At 51.9% G+C, this 12,405-nt stretch overlaps 5 protein-coding genes across 5 annotated transcripts; 2 read left to right on the top strand and 3 right to left on the bottom strand.

Annotated features, from left to right (window-relative positions):
• Positions 1-2,058: 2,058 nt before the first annotated feature.
• On the bottom strand, positions 2,059-5,538 carry PG986_001656 (uncharacterized protein; the record flags this gene model as incomplete). The annotated part of the gene is made up of 1 exon (XM_066837878.1): positions 2,059-5,538. One exon carries the CDS (start codon positions 5,536-5,538, stop codon positions 2,059-2,061), a length of 3,480 nt encoding a protein of 1,159 aa, XP_066706771.1.
• A 498-nt stretch (positions 5,539-6,036) lies between these two features.
• On the top strand, positions 6,037-6,533 carry PG986_001655 (uncharacterized protein; the record flags this gene model as incomplete). Its single annotated transcript, XM_066837877.1, has 2 exons — positions 6,037-6,192; positions 6,249-6,533. The coding sequence occupies 2 exons, from the start codon at positions 6,037-6,039 to the stop codon at positions 6,531-6,533; spliced, it is 441 nt and encodes a 146-aa protein (XP_066706770.1).
• Positions 6,534-6,645: 112 nt separating this feature from the next.
• PG986_001654 (Clavaminate synthase-like protein) lies at positions 6,646-7,937 on the bottom strand (the record flags this gene model as incomplete). Its single annotated transcript, XM_066837876.1, has 4 exons — positions 6,646-6,737; positions 6,802-6,891; positions 6,944-7,082; positions 7,134-7,937. 4 exons carry the CDS (start codon positions 7,935-7,937, stop codon positions 6,646-6,648), a joined length of 1,125 nt encoding a protein of 374 aa, XP_066706769.1.
• Positions 7,938-9,113: 1,176 nt separating this feature from the next.
• Positions 9,114-10,144, bottom strand: PG986_001653 (uncharacterized protein; the record flags this gene model as incomplete). The annotated part of the gene is made up of 3 exons (XM_066837875.1): positions 9,114-9,656; positions 9,717-10,019; positions 10,058-10,144. 3 exons carry the CDS (start codon positions 10,142-10,144, stop codon positions 9,114-9,116), a joined length of 933 nt encoding a protein of 310 aa, XP_066706768.1.
• A 542-nt stretch (positions 10,145-10,686) lies between these two features.
• Positions 10,687-11,531, top strand: PG986_001652 (kinase phosphorylation protein; the record flags this gene model as incomplete). Its single annotated transcript, XM_066837874.1, has 2 exons — positions 10,687-11,335; positions 11,401-11,531. 2 exons carry the CDS (start codon positions 10,687-10,689, stop codon positions 11,529-11,531), a joined length of 780 nt encoding a protein of 259 aa, XP_066706767.1.
• Between the last annotated feature and the right edge of the window lie 874 nt (positions 11,532-12,405).

Raw genomic sequence — 12,405 nt, 5'->3', positions numbered from 1 at the left:
CGCGGAGAGAACGCTTTTATCTCTGAGAATTCCCTCTCGCACTCGCAAATGCCACGACGAAAGCAGATACTAATATAGACAGCTTTGACCATACTGGCCTAGCAATACACTTTGCAACCAAAATCGATCCCCGCGAGCCTCGAGCGCTGTTTCTGCGTACCAAGCCACAGTCACTTACAAGCAGGGCACTAATCAACCTACTTTCTAGCATCAGGAGCCGGCTGGCGTCTAATACCTAGCGCCATGACCCCCATTGCGGATGCGAGCCGGCTACATAGTTGCCCCGTCCAGAAGCCGGCCAGATAGTCTTGCCGCTTCCCACAAGATCGTGCACCATCTTAACCACTTGGAATCCAGCAGACCCTAATTCTCAAGATGACCCATAGTTGGAAGACGTATTGGCTATGCGCTTAATCAACGACAAAGTACTCTTTTGGCTGTTTCCAGCGACAAGCAAAGGTATTTATTCATGGAACCTACCACAGCACTATTGTCTTGTTGCGCTAGATGGACTTGTTTCCTATGCTTCTGCCCCCTTATAGGTACCTGTATAGGCCGTATAGGAGACTCTCGATCATCGACTGCTAGATGAGATATACTTGACAGTCTGGCGAGACATACATGGCTTATCTGCGAAGCGCTTTATCCAATGTCTTTATGGTTAATCGATTGGTGTAAAGTCCCCTCTGAGGTTGAGACTCCACTTGATAAGGCCACTGTCGAGTGCCACACACTACGATATAGTCAGCGATAAGCCGCTTGGTTTTCAACAATTGGGGATATGGTCTAGGGGTATGATACTTCCTTCGCATCGTTCTGTGGAAAAGCAGCCGAAATTGGAATGGAAGGGGTCCCGGGTTCAATTCCCGGTGTCTCCATGCTTTTTGCCTCTTCTTTGTGTATCTCTAAGGATATTATTTGGATTATACAGCATGAAAGATTTTTTTTCTTTGCTTCTACTCCACGATATTCATTCACCAACAAATAACTACTCAGACAAAAGTCTAGTAAAGGAAGCAGCAGCGCTGCTCAATGATGACGACGACGCCGAAGAGGTAATGAACTGGATGATATTTCCAGATGAGAATATGTTGTACACCTTCTATTCCGGGTACATCGACGCCGACAGTCGAAGAGCGGTTTTCACTACGAACCGTTCCAAACCTCCTGCAGCCTGCAAAGGTTTCTTCAAACACCTAGTTCGATCACTCCAGAGTGACCAAACTGTTGTGGACAACGCACGCAGCGGTCGTGGATCCAATCATGAAACAGTCTCCTGAAGCCCGCATGGCTCTCTTCCTGGGGTTTGATAACAGGAAAAAGGAGAATCTCGGTGAAGATGTTAATGTGGCAAATTTAGGTGGAGGTCTACGTGTAAAGGAGAAGCGGCCTCGCGACGTCGACAGTGAAGCTCAACAGGAGATCGAGTCAAGAATACCCACCCGCGTTACCAAAAGACGTCAATGTCTCCAGGCTTTTTACCTTATATATCTCTGAGGTTAATATTTATACAGGATGGATCTATATACTTGGCGCAGTAAAGAAAAAGAAATAAAAGATAACTCTCTGGCCTAACGTTATAGTGCTCCTATGCGTTGGCAATTCGATCGAGTCAAGTATTGTATATCTGTCTCATACCTCTTCACGATTTCAACCCGTTTGCCAAAGTGTTTTCGTATGGGTAGTGCTTGTATAGAGGTATGTGCAACTGGAGTGAACAACCATAAGAGTAACGAAGCTGTAGGAAACACCAAGGTTGTAGGCGAACCATACGATAGTCTCTGGATAACCAGATATTACAACATCCCAAGACTCAGTGTGCAATTCAAAGACGAATCCTAGGCCAGCAGATCACTTGGGTGGACATGAAGTTGGCGACAGTGTTTCTGCCAATCACATACGATGTAAACTATCCAGTCTACCTAGTCTATTTATACAGTTATTCGGCAACCCAGCCCTTGCCAGGCACCTTCCTTTGCGTGATCTTCTTGACCGGTAGAGGCCACCCCTGGCCACCGGTCCCCTCAGCCCTCAGATACGGGACGGCCCAGATCTCCCTTACCAATGGGTCATTGGTTTTGATCTCTTTGATGGGTTTTCCATAGGTGATGAGGGGGTGCCCTTGGCCAAAGCTGCCAGCTGCGCGCCCGTAACGTTCGTCAGCGCCAGCATTCTAGTTTTAGGCCTCTTCGTTGCATCAACAGACTGTGCCTGCCGCTGGAGATGCGAGTACACGATATACTCTGGCAGTTCTTGTGTGCTACGGTGCGCAAGAGAAGACGAGGGGTGTATGTAGACCAGCTTATCCGCATCATCTTGGGTGTCGAGGGGATGTAGAGGGACATATGGTACATCGATAGCACGCCCCGGTCTTCTCTGCAGCTCTGGGGGCACAGGTGCTAGGTCGCCACGAATCGCCACTTGGTCAATGAAGCCGGCCGTCACCATCTGCTTCAGGGCAGCGATTTGCTTTGCGCTGGGCCGGTCCAGTTTCTCTTGGAAAGTAAGATTGGCGAAGGCCGGTATATCTTTCTGGAGAAGATTCGTTATCTGCCGGCGTAGCTTCTGGGACTCGCTCAAGCCTTTAAATCTCGCGAAGTGGTCTTCACACCATTTCTCAGTGGGGTCATGCGCAAATTCTCCAACTGCTTGGAGCAATTTGATTGCGTCAGATGTGTCGTCAAGTGATCGGAAATTCCTGTGAACTTCATTGTACCGTTTTCGTATCTGCTGCTGCTCTGTTTCGGCTATCACGTCATCGTTCGTTCGGTATGCACCCTCTTCTCGTTCGGCGAGGGCTGGTATTGCTTGAGTCTCGGGTATGAAAATGTCTGCTACCGAGAGCCCGGAAACGAGAGCAATCGTGTAAGGCATGCAGTCATGGAGGTGCCCGACAAGCAGAATCCGAGCAAAACGGGGCGGCAACGGGAAACGTGCCATCGTGGTTCCGATATCCGTTGCCTGGCCCTCTGGAGTAACAGCGGAGAGATACTTAAGAAGCTTCTCAGCTTTCGCAAGACTTTGCCGCTCGGGTGGCGTGGGAAAGGGGAAGTTAACGACATGCTGTAGCCTCATTGCTTTCAGCTGAAGAACCACACCCTCTATTGGCATTCTCAGAAGCTCTGGGTCTGCAAATTCCCTGAAGTCTCTCTCGTAGACTGCTGATGAGTAGAGTCGGTAGCAATGTCCTGGCCCTGTTCTTCCTGCTCGTCCAGCCCTTTGGTTGGCGCTCGCTTTACTGACCCAGCTGATCTCATAGCTTTGAACACCAGTGTCCTTATCAAAGCGCCGCTCTTTCGACCGGCCACAGTCAAAGACGTATTGAATGCCTGGGATAGTCAAACTTGTCTCTGCCACATTTGTCGCCAGAATGATTTGTCGTGACCCCTCAGGTGGCGGATCGAATACTTTCATCTGCTCCTTTGTTGGAAGAAGGGAGTAAAGTGGTAAGATGTGCATTTTCAGAGGCCCAGTACCTCCTTGCTGATCCGGAATGTCAAATTCCGTGTCGTCTTCTTCGTTTTCTTCATTTTCTTCACCATCGACGTCGTCGACTATTTCGACTTCATCGTAGTCGTCTTGGGTAGTGTCGTTTGTGTTGCCAAATTCAATGTCCTCCACTTCCAGAGGCGCATCCTTAGCCGAAATGCGAACTTTTGGGTACGCTGCAGAGCTTAAACCCGTTGATGAAGACTTCAGCAACTTGCTCAAGCGTGAAATCTCATCATGGCCAGTCAAGAAAACAAGGAAGCCACCCGGGGGCAACTTGCGATGCCCTCTGAGTATCTTCTTGTAAGCTTCTTCCACGTAGTCGTGGCGCGTCTGACGAGCGAAATGTGTCGTCACCGGGAATTGTCGCCCTTCTACATCAAGTACAGGCGGAGGCGATGGGAATAGCACCGGGTTCTTCGTCAGATCATCTATGCGCAATGTCGCAGACATGATGATAAGCTTCAGTGGCCTGATGTTCTTGTCTTCTGCCGCCATCTCCTCTCGTAACTTCACCACACGACTGAGCATTCCGATGAGAATGTCTGTGTTGACACTCCTCTCATGTGCCTCGTCAATGATAACGGCCGAGTATTTCTTCAGGGAAATGTCGTTGGAAACTTCTCGAAGCAGAACACCGTCGGTCATGAATTTCACAGCCGTGTTATCATCTGCGGTACCCTCAAACCGGATCTGGTACGCCACTTTGTGGGAGTGGTTTCCCAGCTCTTGGCTCACTCGCTTCGACATGCTCACAGCCGCGACCTTTCTTGGCTGCGTAACGCCGATCAAGCCAGGAGTAGGTGAATCTGGCGAGCCGTAACCTGCCTCGAAGAGGAACTGCGGCACTTGTGTGGTCTTTCCGGAACCTGTAGCTCCGCAGATAACGACGGCATTGTTATTGTGAATAGCCTCCATGATTCTCTGTTCCTCGGCTACGACTGGCAACTTCAATCGCGCTTCTTGGATTTCGGCCTGCCGCGTGACTGGGACAGCAAAGGCCTTTCGTGCAACATTCGTCGTGGGCTGGAGTTCAAGTGGCAAAGGCTCTTGCTCCAATGGACGGGGCTCGAAATTCGCCGGTCGTGGTATATCAAGGAGCATGGCATTCGACTCCACTGGCGTATACCCCATTGCCTCGTTGCGTTGCTGATGCGCCCAAGCTTTGAATGCAGAGGACCTCTGTTTCGTGTCTGGCTCTCCATCCTCATCACTATCCTCCACGTCCTCATCCTCGTCATCGGATGACCCGGTTTCCTCGTCTTCACTGCTTGAGTCCTCCTCCATGCCGGACGCTTGGTCCTCTGGCTCATTCTCAGAGCTGAATCCCTTCCACTCATCTTCAGACTCCGAGTCCGAGTCCGATTCTTCTTGGTGAACGGGCTCGGGGTGAGCAACCTTCGGTGCTGTAAGGCTAGCCTTGGATTTTACTCCACCTCTCTTCTGTCGCTTTTTGATGACTGGTCGGCCCTCGTCGTCTACATCAAGAGGCCGCTTCAGACCAGAGCCAGCAGCCGGTTGAACTGGAGTGGCTTCTGAGGCTTGCGGTTTGCTCAGTTGAGCTTCATCCTGGCTGGAAACTGCCGGTGTGTATTTCTGTGGTAACGTCTCTGCATCGCTCTCGGGTGCAGTTGGACGCTCTTCAAAGAGCTCATCGCCATGGTCGGCGATGCCAGCAGCGTGCTCTCTCAAGGCGCGCTGCAAAAGCTGCTTCTTTGTCTCTGTCTTCTGGCCCAGAGTACGACTACTCGAGAACAGACTGGTGTCGATTTTATTCTCGGCCAGTTTGGCGAGCAAAGCACGGTTTTCATCTTTCCTGATCTTGGTCTCGATGTATTTCTCCAGACGCTTGGCCTTCTTGCCGCTGACTTTGGGGCCTTCGCCCTGCAACTCCTTTCGGAGCTGCTCTTTCCTGTCATCGAATTCCTGTCTGGAGTCCTTTGTTAATTCTAGCTGATTTGAGTCTTCGGGCTGGGCCTCAGTAGATGCTTTTTGGCGCGCAAGGACTTTGTGCTTCCTCTGCCGAGGAACGAACTTTTTGACTGGCATTTTGTTCGAATATGGTTATCAAACACCCTCAAGTCTAGTTTGCGAAGTTGGTCGCCACATAAGTGAAAAAGGGAGAGTGGGAAAAGGGTGCTAACAACTCATATTGAAGAGCATTTCCATACTTTGAAGTGCTAAATCAATCCGTCACCTATGAAAGTGATCGCTTCTGATTCCTGGACATGAAATTTTGGCGGACCTAGATGGCAGAAATCTGGGGCCCACTTGCGCTGGCCTAGCGCGGGGTTCCCCCTGCAGTTACCTTAGTTGCCCCACTGCAGACAGTATTAGCACGCTGTGAGCTCACCTAAGCTCTCACTCAGCTTAAGTGCATTGGCTGCCGGCATTGGCGAAACCTGCCTGCTCGAGTGAAGCAAAAACATCTACCAATCGATCGTAGAAATCGACCTTGCATACCAGACTCGCACGCATAGGCGGTCCTCATTTCCGGGATCTTACCACTGTTTCATCTCCTGTCATTTCGGTCAAACTACAGCGAACATGGCGGATCTTTCTCAAGTCAAGGAGGAGCCTTATCCAGCGCCATCCAAGCAGGCAAACGGTCTCATTGATGGGATAGCAACCGAAGCAATGGTCATGAACTTTGCAGACAAGATCATGGTCACTCTGTCTCAAGAAGGCAGGCTTTCGCAATGGGTATAGTGGCTCACTGGTCCTCTTTCTTTCTACAGTCTCAACTAAACATACGGCAGATCCAAGTCCCACTTCTCGCACCTTCGCCTGCTGCTGCCGAGATGGCTCTTCCAAACCCAAGCTTATTGCCCTTGGCCCACCTCACTCCGAGGACGCTACTCGGCGGCGGAGGTGAAGAGCGTGAATCCTCTGGGCAGCTCTATGCAGCGCAGATTGCAAGTCACATAGCACGCAAAAATCCCGAGGAGGGTAGAACTCTGCTCGTAGGTCTTGGGCTCCAAAAGCCAACACCGAATCGAGAATCCTTCTTTGACCTCATTGAGCTCATCCAGAGGATCCTCTGAGAGCATTGCCTATCGGGCATGCCAATCCAATTGGCAGAAACATTGAACCCATTCATATCCATTAGGTGCCAAGCGCTAGCAAGGGGTAAGGGGTAGAACTCATAAGCTGCGTTCAAGTCGGGATGACTACAGCACTCGGGGCGATAGATGGCGCGGCTTTTTCATCAAAAGCTTTCCTCTCTTGCTTGAACCGTCTCTGGACCCCTGTGATATAAATCAGTGAGATAGCCGCCTAGGTGGACTCCCAGGGCAACGAAGGACCACATACATTCGCCAGCAGATATTGGTTCATATTTGGCCGGGTTGGTTTCGGAGACACAAGAAGGCACTACACCCTCGACGCAATTGAAGTTCAGACCTATAACAATGAGCAAGATTTTCGGTCATCATACCATTGCGGGAGCACTCACCAAAGAAGAACGGCATTGATACTCGTTCAAGCGGTGACTCATTGGCCACTCGGTGGACTGTTGATATGTATATATCGTTACAGAGCCGCATCATGTAGTCTCCGATGTTAACTACGATGGTCCCTTCGATTGGTCGAGCCTTTGTTGTATCAGCATGGGCTATAGTCTTGTTTTCTAAAAGTATTCTTACCTTGATCCACTGTCCCTCCTTGGTGAGTATTTGTAGACCGCCGATGCTGTCTTGCCACAGAAGCGTGAATAGCTGAAGGTCAGTGTGGCTCCCGAGACCTACAAATTTGTCTTCCGTTTCCTGTTCAGTTCTGGGGCGGTAGTAGTTGAAGACTGAGTCGGCGCCGGGATGGGTGACTTTGTCATCCCAGTAGTGCTCATCCAGGTCCAGGGAGAGGGCGAAACTCCTGACCAGCTTCCTGGCTAATGACAAGCAGCTGGCCCAATAGGCCACACAATCCTTCTTGAAATCGGGAAGGTGGGCCGTGCCCTCCCAGACAAAGTCCTCTCCTTGAATGCCTTCTCTCACATCGTCGGGCAGCTCAGATATATCCTGGGGATGATCCGGGTCGAGCTCCGGCGAGTACCGGAACGAGAACGACTCCCTGATGTCGATGCTCTCGGTTGGCGATATATTGGTGGATGCCGACCCCGTGTACCCGTTGAAGTGCTTGCTATGGCCTCGGGATGAGATGCGGTTCTTCTGCTCGGTGGACTGGTGCATAAAGTTCAGTCCCTGCTCCTTGCACTTGGCGATGATCTCATCCGGGATGCCGTGGTTCTTAACATAGAAGAAGCCGGTGTTCACAGATGCTTTCCTGATCTGCGCTGCCACCTTCTGGCGATCCAGTAACTCGTCGGAGAATAAAGGGCCAAGATCGATGACGGGGATCTCGTCCGGGGTGCAGTTTCGGGGTGGGTTCGGCAAAACGTCCCGATAGACAGGGCCGAGTGCCGTGCGTAGCTGTAACTTGGCGACAGACATGCTGGTTGGAATGAATGCAGGGTGTTATGTGGATCAGAATGACCTTTTCGAGCGAATGGGGTCATTGGCTTTATAATGAACCCTCCCAATCTGGATGCATTTTCGAAGTCGAATCAAGCCGACTCAATTTGACTGTTGGACATCCCGATGAATGAGTGGGAAACGCAGAGCGGGGTCTGGGGCCCGGACCGGCCTCCGCCGGCTGAGCCGTTTAACAGGTCATACTAACCTCCTTCATGAGTCCTACATCAGAGCCTATATTCACATGAGGACGAAGAGGTCAAAAATGAGTGTTTGCTTGCGTGACACAAAAATCCTGAATTGGATGAGTGCCTATTTCTAACGGTCACCGCGTGGCATCGGCGGCCCTAGTGGACGCCACACCACTGTAGGGTTCGGCCTCGCCGATCTGCAACACTCGAGAGGTCTATGCATAGTCGCGAGAAGTTGTAGCAACTTCACTTCGAATCTAAACTATGGAATTATGAAGGGATTCTCTGATAGCTCTTAGAAATGGTCCCGGCGGTGGCCGGAGGGATATCGATAGCACTTGCATGAAAGGTTCGGGGCCATTGGGTTTTGTAAACAAAGCCAACGTGATTCCCGGGGTTTCATCTGATCTTCCTCATTTATAGCATTTATGACGCCGTCTTACGGCTGTTTATTCCAGCTGCTTATAGGTTGACGGAAGTGGTAATTAGTCTAGCTAGTCGAAAGTTATCCCGTGGATGTATATCCGAATTGAATACCCCTTGTAGATATACCACCCACCTTATACCACCTGATTTACGGAGTAATCTGGATAATCCAAGGAAAGAACTGTGGTTCTAATGTGTAATTCAATGCATGACAGTGGTATAATGGTATAAACAGTGTCATTAACGAATGTCTGTCTATCTAGACCCTGCAGTAAACGGTCTGGGGTATCAAATCCTTTTTGTCCTCGCAAACCAGTAACGCCCATAAATATGCCATTATCACCTGCTCCGTTTATTCCCACCATGCACGTCCAGCAGCAGAGACGGCCTTAGAAGACGTTGGAGTAACCGGCTGATTCTCCTTATCAGCACGAAGCTTTGCGTTCTTCTTTTTCTTCACTCTCCGGCGTGTACCCTGATCAGCCGGTTTTAGCTCTTCGCCGCCCTGTAGCTGAGATTGCCCAGCCGACTTGTCTTTCTATGATGCAGTCGGCGTGAAACCAGTCTTGCTCTTCTTCCGTCTCGGCTTGGAAATGCCGCTGGTTGGCGTTTTAGGTGTCTTATCGCCAGAGCCCGGCTTGCCGTCCTTGCCGGGCTTGTCGCCGGGCGCGGAGGCGGGGCTCTTGTTGGTGCTGTCGGCGGCGGGAATGGTGAGAGGGTTCAGTACGGGAGGCTGAAGCTTCTCCTTGCGGCCCGTCGAGGACAGGTGGAAGTCGCCGGGCTTGCCTGTGATGGGGTTCTCGTCCATGTACTCCCCACCGAACCGCATGTGGATGGCCCAGGTCTGGTCAGCGAGCTGTGGCGCCAGTGTCGTTGACTGGCTGGACTTCTTTGCCTCGGCTAGCCCCTTGCTCGCTTGGCTCTCGGGCATCGGTGTCGCCTCCTTAGACGCTATGGTCTGCTGCTCGCGGGTCTGGGTGACGGCGGGTGGCATGCGATACTCGTGGCCGGTGGCCGGGGACCAGGCGGTCGCTTCGTCGGCTGCAGGGAAGCATTTGCTCAGATAGGAGGATATAGTGGTCTGGTAAGTGTGCTGTCAGTATACTGTAGGCAGCATGGGCGGACTAGGGGGCCCAATTACCATGCGAAACGTGAGGATGTCGGCCAGAGTAGGCGCCATGATGATGTTGTCTCCCACGACATAGTAGGTCGCATGAACCTCTACGATGTCGTCCTGGTTGGACTGCTTGCGGCGAGTCTGTTTTCGAATGACCCAGACGCCAGTGCCGTAGCCGGGGCCCGTGACAGCAGGCTGCTCTGCCACCATGAATTCCAGGCCTGACATGGTCTTGAGCCGGCCCTCGAGCGCCTCACGGGACTCGACATACTGGACCATGGTGATGTTGAATTGGGCCTGCTGGAACAAGACGGCATTGTTGCAGGTCTTGTCGTAAAAGGGGAGTTGGCGAAGTACCATAAGACGGTGTTGGAGTGGATGCCGCCCATCTGCATGACCAGATTCGAGTCTCTCCATTGGATCTCGTCCAGGGCGAGACCGTTGAGCGACATCTCGAAGCAATGTATGGGTTGCTGTCGTTTGTCGAACAAGGTAGATCGAGTTTTGTTTGGGGGGGAGAAAGGCCCAATTGAGAGGAACCCGTACTCTGGGGTGGTGGTCTGGAGATGGCAGGAATACAGATCTTGAAGCTCTGCCGCCGCTGCTGCTGCTGCTGCTGCTGCTGGAAGCTGTCAGGTCTGGAACTTAGGTGACGTGGGGTCGCCTTTGTCACCTAATGCGGACTTTGTTTAGCGCATCTAACCCTTGTAGACACGCCTACGCGCACGCCCTGTTTGCTCCGCTAGCATGCTGTAAGTGACTGCCCCACAGCGTCAATCTGCGTTGAACATTAGCAGTCAACAAGTTCTCCAATGATCTAATAAAGCCCTACCTACCATCATCTTTCAATCCAGATCACTACTACATGCAATCGCCAGCAACCTAATGCGATCGTTCTGAGCAACCCACGACCTAGGGACCCGAAACCATATATTATCCTCAAACCCCGGATTCGAGGCGCCTACAACAACGAACATAGAGAAGAACCGCGGCAATGGATCTCGTTTCGAGCATCCGAAAATCGGGATCTCGCGGTGGTGTCAACTTTAGCTGGGACGAGGTGGCAAACTCCAACCATCGCGAAAACTACTTAGGACACAGCCTGAAAGCTCCAGTTGGCCGATGGCAAAAGGGAAGAGACTTGAATTGGTATGCGAAGAGTGACGCGACCGGAGCCCCCACGGACGAGACAGAAGAGGAAAGGACAGAGCGAGAACGCCGCGAGGAGATCAAGAGAGTCAAGGAAGCAGAAGAAGATGCTATTGCGAAGGCTCTTGGCCTGCCGCCACCCGTGCGCAACCAATCTGGCGCCAACTCTGTCGAGGTGAGCAAGCCTCGCCTGGGACCCGAGGAGGAGAAAGCAGCGACGCCAGCGGACGACGCCGCGGAGCCTCGGTCGTCGCATAGAAGGCACAGGGACCCAGAGAGGCATCACCGGAGGAGACACAGGAGCCGCAGCCGAAGCCGAAGCCGGGAAAGAGAACATGGCCGACGACGCCACAGGTCCCCGAGGGAGCGAGGAGGGCGTCCATCTGATGAACGTGATAGGCATGGCGACGGCGGGCGCAAGAGAACGGCTGATCGGGACGCTGATCGCGAGCGGGAGGCTCGCCGTTCAAGGGGCAAGAGATACGAAGAGAAACGTGAGGGGGGCGCGCGATGACGACCGCTCCGGCCATAGACGTGGACGAGATCATGGACGTGATAGGTCGTCTAGTCCCAAGAACACCTCGAGGCATGGCGAAGCAAGGAGGAGGCCCAGGTCTCGAAGCCCGCGGCAGAGTCGAAGGAGTAGAAGTCCTGTTCACCATGAGCGGTGAGCTGAACGTGTACCTCTAATTATTATCAACTGCGAGGGAACGATACATGAAACCACGCCTTTACCGCCTTGCGCTCCTCACGTAATAATGCACATGCTGCAGATATATTCAATCCTGCTGTATTTAAACCCTCGAGCACAGGTCATAGTATTCAATTACCAGATCAGAGAATCAGAGTTTGCCAACGTACAAGTCGGAGGGGAACACGAATCCCCGTGCTCGGATATCGACATGTTTTATATGGGTTGAGAAGCGAGACCTCTCTGTGGAACATGGGAGTAGCCATGGCCCACGGCTGTAACCATACCACAGACACATCCTTCGTATACAAGAGGGAGCACAGGGTTCATCAGACAATACACTACACCCCTCAATTTGGAAAAAGAGACTAGAGAGTCTGCCTGTCTCTGAACTCAAGACCATATTGTCCAAACCCCCGCGCTGCGTAATGTTATTCCTACTGACAAGGCGTCGAGGCATGTTACCTTGGTGGATTTCATCACTCAGATGCTGTCGCTCAACTCAAACTGAACCCTTTCTGGGTTGCCACTTCAATAGTTGACAAGAAACTACGGGAAAAGAGTTTTCCTTCTTAAAGGTCCACAAAGTACACGGAGGTGTGATAAACAACATTGAATCTATCCTCATTGTACAGCATTCAAGCATTAACTTCGGTTGGCAACTCGTTGGTTGCAGACAGACCAATAGCATGTCAGAAGTGAGCTCAACTGCATGTCCCTCAGATCCGGAGTTAGTGGGGTCTAGGGGCTCAAGGGCTGTCTGAGGTCTCACTGCCTTAGCCTCCTGGGCTGGAACTCAAGCCCCTGTGCCTGCTGAGGACCCAGGCGGGACCCTGTAAGCTGGGGTGACTCGAGAAGCCAATTGGTTGCGCT

The sequence above is a fragment of the Apiospora aurea genome, assembly GCF_038362705.1.
Source record: "Apiospora aurea strain CBS 24483 chromosome Unknown utg000001l_segment0_segment0, whole genome shotgun sequence".
NCBI lineage: Eukaryota > Fungi > Ascomycota > Sordariomycetes > Amphisphaeriales > Apiosporaceae > Apiospora > Apiospora aurea.
The sequence above is the reverse complement of the archived record's forward strand: the minus strand, read 5'-3'. Positions and strand labels throughout refer to the sequence as shown.